Raw genomic sequence first — 20194 nt, forward strand, 5'->3', positions numbered from 1 at the left:
GTCAATTTTGAAGGAGCAAGATATGGCAGATCGGGTAAAATGTATTAAAGAGTTGTAAAGCGAGCAAGCAAAAATCTTGGTCATGATTTTTTTTTAATTGATGGGGGATTGAGTACCCCAAGCCCCCACCCCTCAGTATGCCAATGTTCAAAGGCACCATAAACTTTGTAGCACACAATGAAAGGATTTGAAAAAAAAACAAGCTCTCCCATACTTTGGTTGAAAAAAAAATGTCTTGCCTGAAGAAGGAATATTCAAAGCTAAAAGAGAACATATTAAAAAGGAACAACATAAGAAATATTCAAGCAAATAAGTAGATTTGGAAATTTTGACCGGATAATTAAAAAATAATGGTAAAGATAATGAAAAGGTTAAGAGGAAGTTTGTTGATTAGCAAGAAGTCCGACCATCATATTTATCATTTTATGCCATTTTGGCGCAAGCCTCCTTTTTAACCCCAGACAAAAACATTCCGTGTTCGCTCAAGCATGAACAAAACTAAATTATTTTAATGACATTTGAAGGATAAGACTTCAGAGCACCTATTGACACCAAAATATAGAGATCATAATTTGAAACAAAAATTTTATAGACTTTTCAAATCTGTCCCGTTTTTTTTGATACGCACTGTAGTGGTGTTCTATTTTTTTGTAATTTTTTTTTATTCAGGGGGGGGGTGGGTAATTGATTCATGAAATTACTACAATATTGGTAGTAATCAGATTTCCCACATTGTAGGATTACTTTTGTGTTGACTTATGGTAGCATCCTAATAAAATCTTCCAGATTAAATAAATGAGTTGAATTTAACCAACTACTTGATAAATTTTTTTATCTATATTTATAATAATTAAGGGTCAAGTCCACCCCAGGAAATGTTATAAAAATAGAGGAAAAGCAAACTAGCATAGTGCTTAAAATTTCATCAAAATCGGATTTAAAATAAGAAAGTTATAACATTTTAAAAATTCGCTTATTTTCACAAAACAGTGATATGCACATCTAGATGACTCAGTCGATGATGTCCATCACTCACTATTTCTTTTGTTTTTTATTGTTTGAATAATACAATATTTCATTTTTTTTTATAGATTTGACAATAAGGATCAATTTGACTGAACCATATAGTATTAAACAATGCTAATTCCACATGTTCAGGGAGGAATTAATTGTATCACTTGACAGTGAGGAGAAAATTAGAATATATTTCACATAATAAAATACAAAAGAAATAGTGGAAGATGAATATATTTCACATAAGAAAATACAGAAGAAATAGTGAGCGGATGATGTCATCGTCAGTCTCCTCATTTGCATACCGACCAGGATGTGCATAAACTGTGTTTTGAAATTAGGCGACACTTTAAAATGTCATAACTTTCTTATTTTACATCCGATTTTGATGAAATTTTCAGTGTTATGCTTGTTTTATTTTCTCTTTTTATTCAAATCAACTTTTTTGTTAGGGTGGACTTGTCATTTAAAGGGAGATTGATTGTTAAAACAAACGTGGAATATTTCTAGATTTATTGGAATATTTCTAGATTTGTCGAAAGCGTTTGACTCAATAAATCACCATATTTTATAACGGAAGTTGCAATTTTATGGGTTTAGAGGAATTTCTTTAGCATGGATACAGAGTTATTTATATAATAGAAAACAATTTGTATGCATAGATGGTATTAATTCTAAATTGCTAACATGCAGGAGTTCCGCAAGGATCCATTTTAGGCCCGTTATTTTTTCTATTATATGTTAACGATATGCAATATGTAACCCCAAACTTTCGTCCAATCATATTCGCAGATGACACAAACCTTTTTGTATCTGGTAAAAATGCCCATGATATATCTAATATAATTACTTTGGAACTACCAAAATTGGAGATGTGGTTTTTGGCTAATAAATTACTGGTTAATTCTCAAAAAACTAATTATATGATATTCAAACCAAAAAATAAAAAACTCTTTGAACAAATCTGCGATGTTACAATCAATAATTTTAATATACAACAGGTATCAAACACCACATTTCTTGGAGTGACAATTGATGAAAATCTTACTTGGACTCCACATATTAATATCATCCTGCGAAAGATCTCGTATGCAATTGGTATATTATACAAAATAAGACACTTTGTTCCTTTGAAAATATTGATTAATATATATAATGCTATTATCCTTCCCCATCTGTCTTACTGTATTGTAACTTGGGGGCATTGTGCTAAAATTCTTCTAAATAAATTGTATGTTCTACAAAAAAGAGCACTACGTGCAATTACAAACTCTCATCCGAGAACTCCATCTGGACCTCTTTTTAGAAAATTTAATATGCTAACTATATTTCAAATACATGAACTGCAAGTTGGATCATTTATGTACATGTATAATAAAAACTTGCTTCCCCATATTTTTTATGATATGTTTAAAATGACAAAGGATGCCCATACACTTAATACAAGACATGCTAATAACATGTATATTCCTCTGTTGAAATATCAAACTTCACGTAAATCTGTAAAATATTCTGAAGTAATTACTTGGAATGCAATACCTGATAATATAAAAATGTCCCCATCTATTGCCTCATTAAAACGAAAGTATAAAATACATCTTATGAAGGAATCTTAAGTAATATATAATTTACCCATCACAATTCAGACATAAATGTACCCCCCTTTCTCTCTCTATATTATGTATATTTCAATATGTCTTTTGAGCCCAGCCTTTGAAAGGCCAATGGCCTCTGCTGGCTCCCCCATATTCTTGGTATTGATATTCATATGTTTTCTTTTTGTAAATATTTGATTGTATTTGAATGTTTTTTACCAGAAATGGAAATAAATAAACGAAACGAACGAACGAACGTACCTGTGTTTCAAAATTTTATGTAACATCTCTAATTGATTATTCTACTTCTCTTATTGTCTCCTTGCACAGAAAGAGACCATGATTGCCGGCCAGGCCCCACGCCCTGCTGTCAACTCCAAAGAAGGAGCAATGATGTACCACACGAAAACACCAATCGAGGACCTCGTCGCATTGGGTTTGCAGAGATTGGAGGAGATGAGAGAAAGCAGGGAGGCACCGCCAGAAGCAACGGCTCCTCGTCAACCTCCACCACCGCCATCAGCACCTCGAGAACTGGTTCCACCTCCTCCACCAGCTGTAGAACCAGCAGCCATTCCTCGATCACTACCTCCAGCCCTACCTCGACGACGACCATCGCCACCCAGAGTACTGCCACTCCAACCAGCTCCTCTATCACCATTATCAGTTCATCGATCAGCATCCCGACTGCAACCATCACTCAGAGGGCCATCACCCCCACCAGCTCCTCGATCACCAACACCACCACCCAGAGGGCTACCACTCCAATCAGCTCCTCGATCACCAATACCACCACTCAGACGACCACCACCTCGAGGACCACCACCACTAGCACCACGACAGCCGCCACCACCAGCACCACGACAGCCGCCACCACCAGCACCACGACAGCCGCCACCACATGCACCACGACGGCTGCCACCACCAGCACCACGACGGCCGCCAGCACCACGATGGCTGCCACCACCTGAACAGGAAGCACCGGTACCCCCTGCAGTACTTTCACAAATTGCCGAAGACCCAGTTGTGGGTTTCTTGTGGGACAAGATTGTTGAGCTGAAGGAAGAAGACAGAAGGAAAACCCAACAGATCAACCGCATGGAGTTGGAACTGACACACCTGAGAAGTCTGCACAGCCAGAGTAATGTAAGATCGAACAAGGTCCGTAGCAGAGACGAAATCACGAGGCGGCTGGAGTTCGTCACAGATGACGGCAAGAGGACTATGCAAGTCACAAAGCAGGTGATGGACTCTCTGCTCCCATTTGCCCCTTGCCACAGGGACGTGTCTAGGAGACTTGTTAATCTTCTCTTCCTGAGAGAAGAAAGGATCAACAGAAATGTGATGGGCATAAGGAATCCTGCTATGGACCCAGAGAGGATGGGGGCCATTCGCTGTGCGACGTTCGCTTTGTGCCCGAAAGGTGGAGAATCCCAGGAACAAGTCTGGAAGAGGTGCGTGAAAGGGATCGACGCACAGAATCGGAACCTAAAAAGACGGACAGTGTGAGGCACGGTGACTTTCATCGTGACTTTCAATTTGATGCACATGTTCAATTATCATGACAAAGTGAAAATCTACTATTCTTGAACATAATTTCTTAAAATGTGTGTTATCTCATGAAATAAATATTATTTAAAGAAATGAGCAAGACAGGCTATTTTTACGTGTAGGTCACAGTTGACCGTTTTTCTATTTATAATTTGCCTTACACATTTTCGTATTAAAATTCTATCTAGATAAAAAAAAGAAGAGAACAATCGGCTTGGAAGTGGCATGAGATGACAAAATATATTTTAGAAAGTTTGCGGACCATTACTTTTTGTGAATACTATTTTTTTAATGCCTTTTTATATAACTCATGCGATTTTTCATGTTATAGTCATATGGCAAATATTAGACTGTTGTAATGTACTACATGTATGACTTATGCAATAAAATTTATTTGAGTGAATTATAAATAGTCCCATACAATTTACATTCTATTAGGATAGTTTAGACAGCCCCTTTTAGGTCATAAATCATCATATCTATAAATTACCCTACAATTTTCATGTAAAATTTTGTTCTTGATAAAAATACAAACTCCTTTGAAATGGTCCATAGGAGATTACACAATATATTTTATGGAGTTTATTTCAGGAAATGATCAATGTTTTTAGAGAACAGTTGAACCATTTTAGATTTGTGATTTACAGTACATCTTTTTAAAAGTACATGTATATACAAAATATATGAAAATAAAATTTCCTTGGAAATTGCTTATGTGAGATGAAGTATTAATTTTAATTGAGTTTTCCGATTATTTGTGGGAATACATGTACTTATTTTTGCAATACATTTGTATGTAACTCACCTGTCATTGACTATTGTGCTTTTTGTCATGTAACAATCTGTAATAATGTGAGATTTTTTCACTGATTTTTGCTTATCAATTGAATTAAAGAATGTTTATATGCAATATCAATGGACTGTAGTCTATGTCTTTGGTCAGATTATCAAAATAGTAGCACCATAAAATTGATTAAATACAAACTCATGTAATGTCACTTTTAATATTCATTAATTTTCTTTCTTTCGGGAGAAGATGTAAATCATATCTGAATACCAGAGCATTGTTGCAAAACGACTTATGTAGGGCAAAAAAGGAGAAAGACAGAAGGAGAACTAAAGGAAGAAAAGGGGGAGAAGTAACAGAGGGAATGGGAGGGGGGAAAAGAAATGAAGGGGAGAGGGGAAAGGAAAGGGTGTATATGTATAAAACGAAAAAGAGAAGGAATGGAGATGAGAAAGAAAAGTAAGGAAAAAGAGAATAAAGACATGAAAGGGAGAGAGAGTAAAAGAGAAGGTAGAGACGTCTTCTGGAGAGATGGAAGAAATAGCAGAAGGAGAAAAGGCTAGGGAGGGGGGAAAAAAGGGGGCATAGAGGACGAAACTAAGGGAAAGAAAAGAAGGGAAAAGAAAAGTAGGAGGAGGGGTGAGTGATTAAAAAAACCCACGCACACGAGAGAGATGATTGCCCAAACCATGGACCTATTACAAAGGATGTGATAGGTCCATGCCCAATCCATGGACTCTCTAAGTAGGACCTGCTCAAACTGATCGTGTCTCAAGCCCCACGTGCCCTGGCAGAGAGCGGGTAGAAAAAAAGCGGTTCGGGTTGAATTCCTCAATGACGTGATAAAACCACAGGTTGTAACCTCCATGCTCCGTATCAACAGACACCCACTTAAACAGAAGGTCCAGGCAGGAGATATTTATATCTTAATACATGTAGAGTATAAAATTCACAAAGCAAAATGCTGAAAATTTGATCAAAATCGTAGAGCAAATTAATGAAGTTATTGAATTTTAAAGATTCACATTATTCCAGTTAAACAGTTCTAGCCATGTATTTATGAATATTCATCAGGTGGGCTAATAACGTCACATCCCACTTGTTCTTTTGCATTTTATTCTATGAAATCAGATTTATTCACAAATTTCTACCAAGAACTAAAACAATTTGATGTAGACACATTTAACCCATGTATGAAAAATGGAACATTATGATTTCATGTAATTACATAAGAAAAAGGAAAGTAGGGATGTGACATCATCAGCCCACCTATTGAATATTCATGACGATCGATGTGCATTTAATAACTTCTACTTGTTATCGATTGTGATGAAATTTTCAGCATTTTTCTCTGTGAATTTAATCCTCTATTTATTTAGATTTTTTTTGCCCTGACTATCCCTTTAAAATCCTACCCTGATAAGGTTTCCATGGGAATTAATGCCCCCCCCCTCTAAAAAAGAATTGACAGGAGAACTAAAGGGAAGAAAAGGGGAGAAGTAAAAGAAAGAAGGGGAAGGGGAAAGGAAAGATGAAAAATAAAAGTGAAGGAAAAGAAAGGGGAGAGGGGAAAGGAAAGGGTATAAAAAAAAGAGAAAGAAACAAAAGGAATGGAAGATGGGAAAGAAAAGGGAGGAAAAGAGAATATCAAGACATGAAAGGGAGAGGGGGATGGAAAGGAAGATAAGTGACAGAAAGAAAGGAGAAATGAGAGGGTGATACGGAAGAAATAGCAAAGGAGAAAATGCTGGGGGAGAAGAGGACGAAACTTACATGTAGGGAAAAAAAGGGGAGAGCGAATGATTAAAAAACACGAGAGAGTTGATTGCCCATTTCATATCTTAAAATACTTTCTCTGTATATTTCTACCGAAATTCGTTATGCTTCATCAAGTTGTTTTCTGAGAAGATATGGGCAGTGCGGTGAGCTGATTAGAGAAGAGCGAGAGAGAGAGAAACAAGTACGAGATTGATGGATTTGCTATTATAAGTATTATAGACCAACTGGTTATGAGATGAAATGGTCAAAGACAATATGGTGATTGGAGGAAAATGACGATTGGACTAAATGACTGTTAGACTAAATGAAGGTGAATCATTTGATATAGACTTGGGATTTTTTTTAAGTGGGGGTGCTGATATAAATTTGAAAAGCCCCCCCCCAAAAAAAAGTTTTCAACTACAAAATAGAGGTCAAACTGGTCCTGAGAAATTTGAAATGGAAAGAAATATTCTCTACAAAATGAAGTACATTGTACAGAAAATATTTAAGGAATATATCTTTATCATGTATACATGGTTACAATTGAAACGTAGAGGTGAACGCCCGTAGCTACAGTGTACATTTACATGTACATGCAAGTAGCGATCCCCTGGCACGGGTCAATTAATTACGCCGTCTTGCGGGTTTCGCGAGTAATAGACAGAGATGTGAAAAATACAAAAAGCAGCTAACAATGGGCACAATAGAACGCAGTATACAGTAGGATGATTTGTCGTGTCGCGGCTTTAGTGAATTGAATTTATTAGAATGTCACTGGCGATTGCCAATATTTTGTTCAAAACAACAAAACAATAAGTATAAATTATACAAAATAAATATAAAATGCAAGAAATATAAGCAGATAAATGGAAACAAAATAGTATTAGTAGTGAATAATACACTCTATTAATGACCCACCCCCCCCCCCGAACCAACATACATGTAATGTCACTTGGTCAGCATTTGGATGATGATGATGGCGAGAAAGATGAAGATGATGATGACGATAAGATAGTGATTTTTTTTAAATATAAGACACGAAAAGAAACAAAAGCTTTCTCTGGCAGGAGCAGGGGCGATTCCAACGAAGGGGGGGGGGTCGAGCCGGCCCTTATTTTGGGACAACCTACAAAAAGTGTCCATTTAGCTTTGTTCAGTGGTGTATCCAAGGGGGTACATCTGGACGGTGCGACCATCCACCCCCTTTGAGAGCAATAATCACTTTAAAATCAGTAAATAGGCAGTTCACATGTAAGTGTGCTCCCGATGGGGTGGGTATAATGGAAAGATGTCATTGATACACAACAGAGAACCCTTTTCTGTTGTCAAAATTTCCTCTGTGAAATGCCCCCCCCCTTGGATCCGCCCATGAGAATATATGCTTTAAAACAAAGAAAACACTCTGGTCGGGAGTCTGCACTAGACATGATTCCATTGATAAAAGCAAACACACTACATGTATAGATCCTACTACCCGCGGCTGCTACAACCCCTCTTTTTTCAGTGGACGATATCCCCCCCCCAAAAAAAAATCATGCTTACACACCTGATCCATCTTTGGATACCAATTGTAATTCAGAAAAATGAGTTTTTTTAAATGAGTTTCTTTGGTCGCGCATTGTATCCACTCGTCAATGGAAGACTTGAAGTGCCCCCCCCCTGGGGAGGGGGACACTCAATTTAGAAGCTCATTGATGCAACTCTCAAGTTCAGAAATGAGTATTAAGTTCGAAGGAAATATGCGGGGATGGGATTTAAAGGAATGATCATAGGTTATTCGATATCTATAATTGAGAGATGGAGAAAATGAGTCTTAGTATTATATGTACATGTATAGGCCCTATAAAGTTTGTGGATCAGAACATAATGCTGAGGAAAATAAGCATTAAAAAAAACAGATCTTAGAAAGAAAGGTTCCTGCAAGCACAGGATAGACTTGGACCAGCATGAAAAAAGGTATAGGGGCAAATTTCTGATATTGTAGGCGTACCTGGTTTATTGGCCGTTCGTTCTCAGTATAGGATCGAACCTTGCACAAACTGAAGAGATCGAGTTGCAGCTCCCTGAGCTACGTCATTCATATACGGCGTCTGATGGCAATTCATAGGTGGGAAGGCCGTAATTGGAGCCTCTTTAAATCTTGGATTTGAGTATGTCTTGATGAGAATCACTCAGGAAAATCATTAACTGCTCATTCTTTTAAAAGAATTTAATCAATTCCGATGCTGTCATTTAGTTTCTTAAGGGCCACTGCACATCGATCTGCGACCCGATTTTGGAATAAAACGTACATGTACTAGAATTTGTTCCTACATGTATCATCGAGACATGGAATATCTTACTGTGTAATGTTCTAAATCATCAAATCGGTTGCCTTTAGTAAGGATTACATATGCATCAATCTCATCAATTCACCGCTGACAGATGTATATTATGTATGTAGTTATAAAAGTGTCTCTTACTTGCCCATTCTCCATCATCATCGCTACATGTACGTCATACTCATTGTCGCCATTTCATCATCATAACCTTCAAATTCTTCTACTAATACACCATTCAGTTTGCTTTCTCCCCCCATACATGTATTCCCGCATGTATTTTCAGTGCATGAAGCTTTATCTCGATTGTAAAATACGATTAGCCTTATGATAATAATGGCATTTTATTTCAAGACTGTTCGCAGCAAAAGCTGAATTGTACAGAGCTTATACATAAAAAACATAACATAACAGTATCAAAATGGAATTATACAAATACACAGAGCATGAAGAAATATACAATCATTAATACTGGGGGGTTAATATGAAGTTTCAAAATTCGCTTGAGATAGTCCTATTCATAATTAAAAATTCTATTCTTTTCCAGTTTCTAATGTTTAATTGTGCTTATTTTTCTTGATTCGCCATGAGACCTGTGTGCTATAAGTAACCACCATTATTGTACAATCACTTAAATCATTGTAATCATCAGCACATCGTGAACCTTCTCGTCCTCATCATCATAACACCATATTCACACCACTCATCATTAACATTGTTTATTATAGGATTATCATCACCATCATCATAGTTGTTTATTATCATTACCATCATATTATTGCAGACGAACAAGGAATACAAATTACACGTATATGAGTAGGACAAAAATAGGAAGAGGGAAAGAAGGACTAAGTGAGAATAAAAAGAAGGGATTTACATATAGAAAAGAAGGGAAGACAAAACTACAAAATAATAGATGAAATTAACATGCTGGAACTAGTGAGATATTTATTTTAAACAAGCTTTAATGATAACAATTATGATAATATATATTGGTATACAAATGGCAATGATATCAACAAGAGTAATAAATAATTATGCAAGCAAAATACGAGCCTTGCTGACACTAGCAAAATGTGTCACGTTAAGAGTTGACAAGGAAAATTGTACATGCAGACATTGGCAGCGGAAGCCAAAAAAATTAGAGGGGGTCTACCTGAAATTTTGTGATGGGCACATGTAAAAAAAATTGACAAGCATAAAAAAAAAAGTTTAGGGGGGGACAAGAGACATTTTAAGGAGGGGTCCACCAGAATTAAGGGGGGACGCAGGAAACAAAATTGACAAGCAAAAAAAAAAAAAAAGAAAAAATTAGGCGGGGGGGATCACCCCCCCCCCCTCAAAGATTTTTTGGGACCTGTCCCCCCCCCCGCTTCCGCCGCCTATGCATGCAGACGATTGTGATTGGGTCGAGTTAGGAAGAAACAATGTGAGTACAAATAATGCTAGATCTTTCTTCATATGGGCTCCTGTTAATTTCTTCGTTCACATTGAAATTTTAAACTGCTTTTGCATGACCCGAGCATGATTAATATCTTTTTTTTTTTTGGGGGGGGGGTAACTAGGGTCTAGTCAAGCATGCAAAATCAACCACTCTTGCACACCGAGGAACTGGCGCATTGCTGGACTGGTAAACCGGGAGCGCCGCACCGTACCGTGGTTGTCCCAAGCCGAGTGGCATGTGTGCTCTCCGTCAGTGCAGCATTAGAGCAGCGGTCGGTGCAAGTAGTTTTGGTCTTTACTTCAAAACACTTGCCCGACTCTAACTTTTACTTGCCCTGGGCAATCGGGCAAGCGCTTATGTAGCACCCTGTAATAATAACAATGATTGTAATAATTATGAATAATGATAATAATAATAGTAATAATGATTGTACATCTATATTGTGCTTTTTCTGTATGTATATACTCAACTGCGCATTATAATAATGTAATGTAGGTTATATCATAACCTTATTCATTGAGTGAGTGACTGAATTCAATCCCCTTTTCTGTTTCAATTTTGAGACAAGACCTTTTGCTCAAATCAACAAAATTCAGTTAACTTTCATGACCCCATCCCATTTTCATTGTCAATTTTCTATTTTGTCATTGTTAAATTAGGAAACAAGATTATGAAGGATTCCTTGTATCCCTCCTCATGCCGGAAGAATCACGCTCTGCTGCAATCACTCTTCGAGCTTTTAATGCCGAGTTAGCTTCAGTCAGGGATTCCGTCTCCAATGTTCACATTGGAAAACTAAGACTCCAATTTTGGAAAGATGGTCTGGAAAACATCTATGCAGTGAGTATCATATTTTTTTAAGTGTAAGAAACTCAAGTATCAGATTCTGTCTGGATATTTGTATTTTGTTATCTGTTATCCATCTTATTTGAAATTATCTTGATTAAAAACTACAATGGAATGAATTTATTTCTGCAGGGAATTTGTTTTGAATGATTTTGGAAAATATGCAGAAAACTTGTGGCTATTTTTATTAAAAAACATCATAGTACAAGTATGCCTGCCCTCTCTCTTTAATTGCAGAGTATTTCCCCCACATCTCTGGATGTACATGTACTCTCTCTCTCTCCATCATATTTTCTGTCTGTATACTGTCATTTCACCTTTTTTTATTGATTTTTGTTTATTTTTTACTTTCAACTTTTAGGGAAAACCTGCACATCAACCTATTGCCTTGGAGCTCTTCAAAGCAGTCAATAGACACAAGCTATCAAAGAGATGGTTATCACGCATGATTGAGGAAAGAGTAAGAATGGCTTATAATTTTGCTAGCAATAAATGAGATTTATCATCTTTTCAACATAGAAAAACAATGAAAGTTATTTATTGACCTGACACAATAAAAGTCTGGAACTAAAAGACTGTGAATTTGAATCATGTAAACTACTGCAAAAATAGGTCGGTTGCCAGAAATCTTGACAATTTCACTCAAGACTTGGAAGTATGAAATTTAAATCAAACAATTCTTCCAATTACATGCAGTAAGTATTCAGTTTCGATAATTGCGTCATGAAAGTTATAATTTACAGGGCTCCACACTAACCCATTTTTTCTACTGGTCCACCCTATTCATGTCGGACCAGTAGATACCCAGTTTTTCAAATTTTTACTGGTCCGAACCTAAAATCTACTGGTCCCAAAAAATAAAGAAAACATTAAAAAAAGGCGCAAGTTTATTTGTCTAGCCTTTCGTTACCCCCCCCATGAAATGAAGGACAAAAAGAAAGCAAGACAGAAACGAAGAAGGAAAGAAAGGAAGGAAGGAAAAGAAAGAAAAAAATAAGAGAAAGGAAGGAAGTAAAAAAAAGGTAAAGAAAGGATAGATGTGAAGGAAGGAAAAAAGAAAGAACTAAAGAAGGAAAGGAAGGAAGGAATAAAGAAGGAACAAAAATAAGAAAGAAAGAAAAGAAAAAACAAATGAAGGAAAGAAATGAAGCAAGCAATACAGAAAGAAAGAACAAATCCAGAAAGTAGTAAAGGAAAGAAAGAAGAAACAATAAAAAAGAAAGGGTTAAAGGAGAGATGGAAAGAAGGACAAAAGAAAGAGAGGAAGGAAGGATTGAAAGAAGGAAGAAAGGAATTAAGGAAGAAATAAAGGAAAGGTAAAATGATAGATAGAAGGAAAGAAATAAATAAAGGAAGGAAATATGCAAGCAATATAAAAAAAAAAGGTAACAGAATAGATGAAAGGAAGAAAAAAAGAAAGACTGAGAGACAGAGAAAAGAAGAAATAAAAAAGGTAAATAAATGATGGATGGAAGGAAGAAAGAAACAAAGAAAGTAATGAAGAATGAAGGAAAGAAAAGGGTAAAAAGGAAGGAAAGAAAGGAAGAAAAGAGATGAATATAGGATGGATGGACTCAAGAATTAAAGAAAGAAAAATATAAAAAAAGAAACAAAGGAAGAAAGAAGGAAGAAAGGAAGGAAGAAAGGAAGGAAGGAAGGAAGGAAGGAAGGAAGGAAGGAAGGAAGGAAGGAAGGAAGGAAGGAAGGAAGGAAGGAAGGAAGGAAGGCAGGCAGGCAGGCAGGCAGGCAGGAAGGCAGGAAGGAAGGAAGGAAGGAAGGAAGGAAGGAAGGAAGGAAGGAAGGAAGGAAGGAAGGAAGGAAGGAAGGAAGGAAGGAAGGAAGGAAGGAAGGAAGGAAGGAAGGAAGGAAGGAAGGAAGGAAAAAAGAGAAAAAAAATAAATAGAGAAAAATATTTTTAAAAGGATAGAAAGAATGAAAGAACGAATCAAAGAAAAAAAGGAAAATAAAAAAGAAAGATAGTAACAAAAAATTAGGGAAGAAACAAAGAAAGATTGAAATGAGAGAAGGAAAGAAAGATAGGAAGAAAGAAAGAAAGGAAGGAAGGAAAGAAAGAAAGGATGAAAGGAAGAAAGAAAGAAAGAGAGAGAGAAAAAAAATAGAGAAAAATATTTTTAAAAGGATAGAAAGAATGAAAGAAAGAATTAAAGAAAAAAGGGAAAATAAAAAGAAAGATAGTAACAAAAAAATTAGGGAAGAAACAGAGAAAGATTGAAATGAAAGAAGGAAAGAAAGATAGGAAGAAAACAGAGGAAGAAAGCTAAAACTATCATCATAAATAATTTATCAAAGTCAGAAACCAAGTGTATCAACACACACATAAATGCATATTTGGGGCCAACTTGTATCCAGACGATGTCACCCGAAACTCGATCTGTTTGAACCAAACAGAAGTGAAAATTTATCCTTTTACTGCTTACAAATGACAGAGTTACTCCAATTTTTAGGAAATATGGACATTATAAGAGCCTTTCATGAGTATGAACCGCGAATTTTGACAGTTTTGTGAGATATTTCTGCCAGAGTTTTATAGTTAAGCTTCGTTCGCGCAGCCAATAAAGAATTTACCACGTGAGTTGTGTGGCTGGCTAGCTACATATGTACACTGTATCTGCTCTAGTAGCAATTACGTGCGATTCATTCTGTGTGTATTCTGTGTGTGAATGACAGAATTTATCGGGGGGAATGGTTCGCAGTGAATTTGATCATTTCTGGAAAAGTTATTGGCCCAACAATGGTTTTTATTACTGGTCATGTCGGACCCTTAAAATCTTGCTATTTTTGGAAAAATTACTGGCCCGACAATGATATTTTTTACTGGTCATGTCGGACCAGTAAATCTTCCTATTTCTGAAAATCTACCGGCCCGACAGTGATTTTTACCGGTCTGGGACCGTCGGACCGCCGCTAGTGTCGAGCCCTGTAAAACAGCAACATCAGCATTCATGGTAAAAGGCAATATTAGCATATATTTGGAATGATTCAGATAGAAACTCCACTTTTATTGAATCGTTTAAGTTTGGATGTTATTACAAATAAGATTTTTAAATGGTTGGTTTTTGTTTAAAAGCCTAGTGGATTTGTCGAAACAGTTACCATTTCAATCAAGCCAACATATCTATTGCTATTTTTCTATTTTCCTTAAAATGCCTTGTGAAATAACTAGTTGCAGTCAGGAAAACATAATACAAGAATAGTCACTCTAGCTTGAAACAGACTCATTCAAATAAGACTATATAATATTTGTATTAATAGCAAAATATAGAAGTGTTTTTTTTACACTTACTGAAATGTAAGTGGTATTTATACACTGTTAAAGGACAAGTCCACCCCACCAAAAAGTTGATTTGAATAAAAGGAGAAAAATCCAACAAGCAAACACTGAAAATTTCATCAAAATTGGATGTAAAATAAAAAAGTTATGACATTTCAAAGTTTCGCTTAATTTTACGAAACAGTTATATACACATCCTGGTCGGTATGCAAATTGGCAGAGTGATGATGTCACCCACCTTCTACTTTTTTTTAATTCTATTATATGAAACATGAAAAATTCTAATTTTCTCCTCATTGTCATGTGAAACAAAATTTTATTACTCCCTGAACATGTGGAATTACCATTATTTTAACAGTTTATAGTTAAGTCAAGTTGATCCTTATTGTCAAATCTGTAAAAATTGAAATTCAAACAATAAAAAACAAGAAATAGTGAGTGAAGGACATCATCAACTCACTCATTTGCATATCGTTGAGTTGGACATATAACTGTCTTTTAAAAAATAAGTGAAATTAAAAAATGTCATAACTTTCTTATTTTACATCCGATTTCAATGAAATTTGTAACATTATCTTTGTTTGATTTTTCTCTATTCATTCAAATCAACAATTTTCTGGGGTGGACTTGATCTTTAAGTATCATAATTTCCAAATATACTGTAGCTGCAACTTTACTATTTTTAAATTGTGTTTGTTTATGGTTTAGGAAAAGACGTTGGAGGATAAACCTTTTCCAAGTGTTGCTGATGTGGAAAGCTATGCAGAGAATACCTCTTCATCATTGCTCTACCTCACACTACAATCATTAGGTAATGATGATAGAAAGCAAGACAACAATTAAATACACTCACTAACGAGAGTCGAAGATATTTACCATACAGTAAATTGATTGATCGCATCAGATATAAATTTACAAGGTAATATATACAAATGTAATAAATAAAAGAAAAATAATGATACAGTTGTAGTATAAGTATTTGATCAATAAGAACTGACTATTACTCAGTAAAGAAAATGACAGTTAATTGTAAAAGAATGTAGAAGATGGCCTTTATGAGTGATTAGGCTTCATAATGATGGTGGCCTCGTACTCGTAAGGTAAATAGACCAGTTCGTAGTTAGTTCATGGACAATTTTGGTCAAATGATCTTTCATTTCTTTCATCATGATAGGCAGATTTCAAAGCAAGATATTACATAAGCATGCCTTACATAGCAGGATGAAGAAATTCAATAGACCAGGTGACTAGAATAGCACATCAATGCACACTCTATGAAGATATTTGATGCATTTCTACTCTGAATGCATTATAGCATGTTGTGCAATGTACTTTGCAAACTGTGAAATACCATTGGATGCATTGTTGTTTTTGTGGATGTAAATGAAAAACACAATTCAAAAGAATATATGAATAATCAAGACATCAAAGTTGGTGCTTATCTCATTAAATGTTAAACTACCAGTACCATGTGACTTTAGTACCAATGACCTTCCTCTGATCATGCGCAGAGTGGAGCTACGAACTGGCTTATTGCCACATGGTCTACGCCCTACTTGTCTAATTATGTTTGTTCGTTTGATTTGATCTATCCAACATGGTCCTGATCCCAGTTCTCCAGCAATCACTTGAACCATATTTGGTCTAATTGCCTCTTAGTCCATCAATCGTGGAACTCCTGTTCTGTTTGCTGTGTTCCAGTGACAATGATGTCTAATTGCCAACGCATTTCATCTGGGCCCGTCTTACAAAGACTTGCGATTGATCCAATTAATCGCAACTATGGATGGCCAGCAATGTCAACATCTATGCATGTTTGTTTAAAATATTTATCTATGATGTTTATTCATGCATTCATTGTTTTCTTGAAAATTCCCTGTGCTCCTCTTTGTTTACAAAGGACACTGTGCAAATTTTCTTTGGAAAAAATTATGACATTGATGGATTTCCATAGGGCCCTGGTATCCATGTTGTCTTAGACCACTTAGTCTAGAAGATTAGATGAACGGTTTATGAACTCAAAAAGGAAGAAGATGAAAGTGAAAACAAAGACCATATATGCTCAATAGATTAAATGACAGCAAGTCCAAGTGATGGTTGGACCAAACGACAATTAGACCAAATTTATATAGTAGACAAACTGTATACACACCAACCATACATGTATTCGTCCTGGCTGCTTTGGAAAGGAAATAGTAACACAGTTCGGTTGCCTGAGGCCTTGTGGCCCTAATGTTTTTTTTAATTTTTTTAAAGTTGAAACCTCAGTTCTTTTGAAGCAGGATATAATGAATGTTCACCCTTTATCAGGGGCCCGTTACATAAAAGTTTTTATCTGAGAAAACTCACATTGTTTTTACTGGAGTTTTTGCCCTGAGTTAAAGTCAATGGCAGAAATAGGACAAACCTTATTTTTCAGTTTTTACCAGAGTTTTCTCAGGTAAAAAGTTTTAATAAGATGTGATATTACAACACTTGCCATCTAGATGGTCTAATAATCTTGAAATAAGTATATTAATTAATAATAGAAGTAGATTACAACTAGTTCTCACCATACTCTTTTGCTCTCAAGGCAATGAAAAGATTGAAAATGTAGTTTATTTATAGCCATGTGTGTCTTGGGAGGGAATATTATTTTATTATCATTCCTGGGGTCCATTTCATAGAGCTGTCTGTAAGTTAAGAGCACTTTTAAGAATGACTGGTGATCTATGGCCAATGAATCTACCATTTTCCACAAGAAAGGATCACCAGTCGTTTTTAAAGTTGCTCTTAACTTATGAAAAGCTTTATGAAACACCCACCTGGAAGTATATGTTTTTCTTCCCTATTGATTATGGTAGGCATTCACGATGTTCACGCAGACCATGCAGCAAGTCATATAGGGAAATCGCAAGGCATTGTAAACCTACTCAGGGGGATTCCCCTACTAGCTCAGAGAAGGGATGTGCTCATCCCAATGGAACTTACTATCAGGGTGAGTTGGGAGAAGTAAATTTAGTGTAAATAAGGGAGAAAGTTGTTGCTTTATGATGAGGAATGTAATGCTAAAGTGATAACCAAGGGGTTTCAATTGCTGGATCGAGTCAGTCTACAAGCACAGAAATATATTTGACATTTTAAAGGGAAATGAAACATTCGGAACAAATAGGCTTGTGTCAAAACTGAAAAATCAGAGAGTAATAACAAAGAAAGTTTGAAAGAATCAAACAAATAATGAGAAAGTTATGAGCATTTGAATATTGCAAGCAGTAATGCCATGGAGATCCTCCCATTGGGAATGCGACAAGGATGTGTGATGTCACATGTGAACAACTTTTCCTTTGATGGACTACAAAATACCCCCAAAATGTCTCTTTTTGGTTTTTCTTATGGTGATTCAAACACTTTATCCATGATGTATTCTTTAAAAATCCGTATTACATGCTCTCCTATAGAAAGAACACATGATCTACTGATAGATGGGATAAAAGAGGCAGTTTTAGTGAAATATATACTAAAGTAATGAGGAGAGTTGTTCACAAGTGACATCACACATATTTGTCGCATTGCCAATAAGAGGATATCCATAGCATTAGTGATCATGATATTCAAATGCTCATAACTTTCTCATTATTTGTCAGATTTTCCTCAAACTTTCGTTGATCTGTTTCTTTGATTTTTTCCGTTTTCACACAAGCTATCTTTTTTCAAAAGTTTCATTTTCCTTTTACCAATTACAGACTCATATTTGACACTTTAAACAATGATACCATGTCTGGGGTGAAGATTAGATGCCAAACTCTCTGTCCCATATTCTGAAGTCGGGTTTAACCTAAACTCAGGTTTAAAGTTGTGGTTTAAGTATGGGAAGCCAAAAGTATAAAATTTTTTATTAAGTTGTATGTTTCTTATGTTTACTGTGCTCTTTCCTGATTCATCGATGGTGAAGACAATCATCTATTTATACTTCTTACACAATTATGAATGATTTGAGAGCCGAATGAGCTGAAGAATGATATCTCTATTGTTAGTGATTATGTAACAATTGGCTGTCCATACTTAAACCACAACTTTAAACCTGAGTTTAAGATAAACCTGACTTCAGAATATGGGCCTCTGTCTGTGTCAAATAAGAGCCAGCCACACTACGGGCCTATAGTGAATCTAGTCTCACTGCTTCAGACTCAGCATTATGCAATATGCGAATTGTTAAAACCGAGTGTCTGGGTCTGCAGACTACCTTTGGTGTTCCTTCAGATATTTTTGTGTGTTTATTTTTCAGTATAACTTATCGCAAGAGGATGTAATCCGTGGGAACAGGAGTCAGGATATGAAAGATTTGACCTATGACCTTGCCAGTCTTGCAAATTCACACCTTAAACATGTGAGTAGTTGAATGGATTCAAATTAATTTAGTCCATGTTTTTGTTAATTGTGAATACAATCAAGTCTACATAAGTGGACCAACCATCAGTCAAATTGTTGAAAGAGAGATGTTGCAAGAGATTCAACTTTGGCAGATTCATAATAACATGAAATTATATATCACACTCTTTTAACAGAATTTGCCCAAAATTTAGTAATTTCTTTATAAATACATGAATTAGCATTTTCACCTAAAATATATATATATTTTGTTCAGATTCTATCAAGAATGACTTTTTGTCTCATCTGCATAGCAGAGTGAGACTATAGGCGCCGCTTTTCAGACGGCGGCGGCGTCAACATCAAATCTTAACTTGAGGTTAAGTTTTTGAAATGACATCATAACTTAGAAAGTATATGGACCTAGTTCATAACTTGGCCATAAGGTTAATCAAGTATTACTGACCAAGGTCAAAGGTCATTTAGGGTCAATGAACTTAGACCATGTTGGGGGAATCAACATCAAAATCTTAGCCTGATGTTAAGTTTTTGAAATGTCATCATAACTTGGAAAATATATGGACCTAGTTCATTAAACTTAGACATAAGGTCAATCATGTATCACCAAAAATCCTGCATGAGTTTCATGTCACATGATCAAGGTCAAAGGTCATTTAGGGTCAATGAACTTTGGCCGATTTTGGGGTATCTGTTGAATTACAATCAAAACTTTAAGAGTTTTTGGATCTGATTCATGAAACTTGGACATAATAGTAATCAAGTATCACTGAACATCTTGTGCAAGTTTCAGGTCACATGATCAAGATCAAAGGTCATGTGAGGTCAACAAATTTTCGCCACATGAAATTGAAATTGAAAAGGTTTTATTCAAAATCATTGCACGTTGCAGCCAAAAGGCTGAATTGTGTACAATTTACAGGTATATACATGTATACATAGATGATTTAAAAACATCAAAATTTGAAATGATTAAGAGAATATAATGCAACTTAACAAAAGAACAAATAGGAGACTGAAAGGTGGTGGTGGTGGAAGAATGCTTATTGACAAACATCGCCACTCAAATTCAAACAATAAAAACATAGATTTAAGCAAGTAACAAAAGAACTAAAGACAGGAGGGTGTCTGGGGACGAGCGAGCATTGGGGTATTTGTTGAATTACCATCCTATCTCTGTAAGTGTATTGGTCTAGTTCATAAAACGTGGAAATAAGAGTA

The 20194-nt window shown here is 35.7% G+C and overlaps 1 protein-coding gene across 1 annotated transcript in view; it reads left to right on the forward strand.

Annotated features, from left to right (window-relative positions):
- Positions 1 to 20194, forward strand: part of LOC121408317 (NADH dehydrogenase (ubiquinone) complex I, assembly factor 6-like) — a 37014-nt gene that overhangs the window by 15834 nt on the left and 986 nt on the right. Inside the window, exons 2-6 of the mRNA XM_041599740.1 lie at positions 11130 to 11310; positions 11678 to 11776; positions 15317 to 15419; positions 17452 to 17585; positions 18873 to 18974. Coding sequence (XP_041455674.1) covers positions 11130 to 11310; positions 11678 to 11776; positions 15317 to 15419; positions 17452 to 17585; positions 18873 to 18974 — 619 coding nt within the window. The remainder of the gene's footprint in view (positions 1 to 11129; positions 11311 to 11677; positions 11777 to 15316; positions 15420 to 17451; positions 17586 to 18872; positions 18975 to 20194) is intronic.

Source organism: Lytechinus variegatus, chromosome 2 (assembly GCF_018143015.1).
Source record: "Lytechinus variegatus isolate NC3 chromosome 2, Lvar_3.0, whole genome shotgun sequence".
NCBI lineage: Eukaryota > Metazoa > Echinodermata > Echinoidea > Temnopleuroida > Toxopneustidae > Lytechinus > Lytechinus variegatus.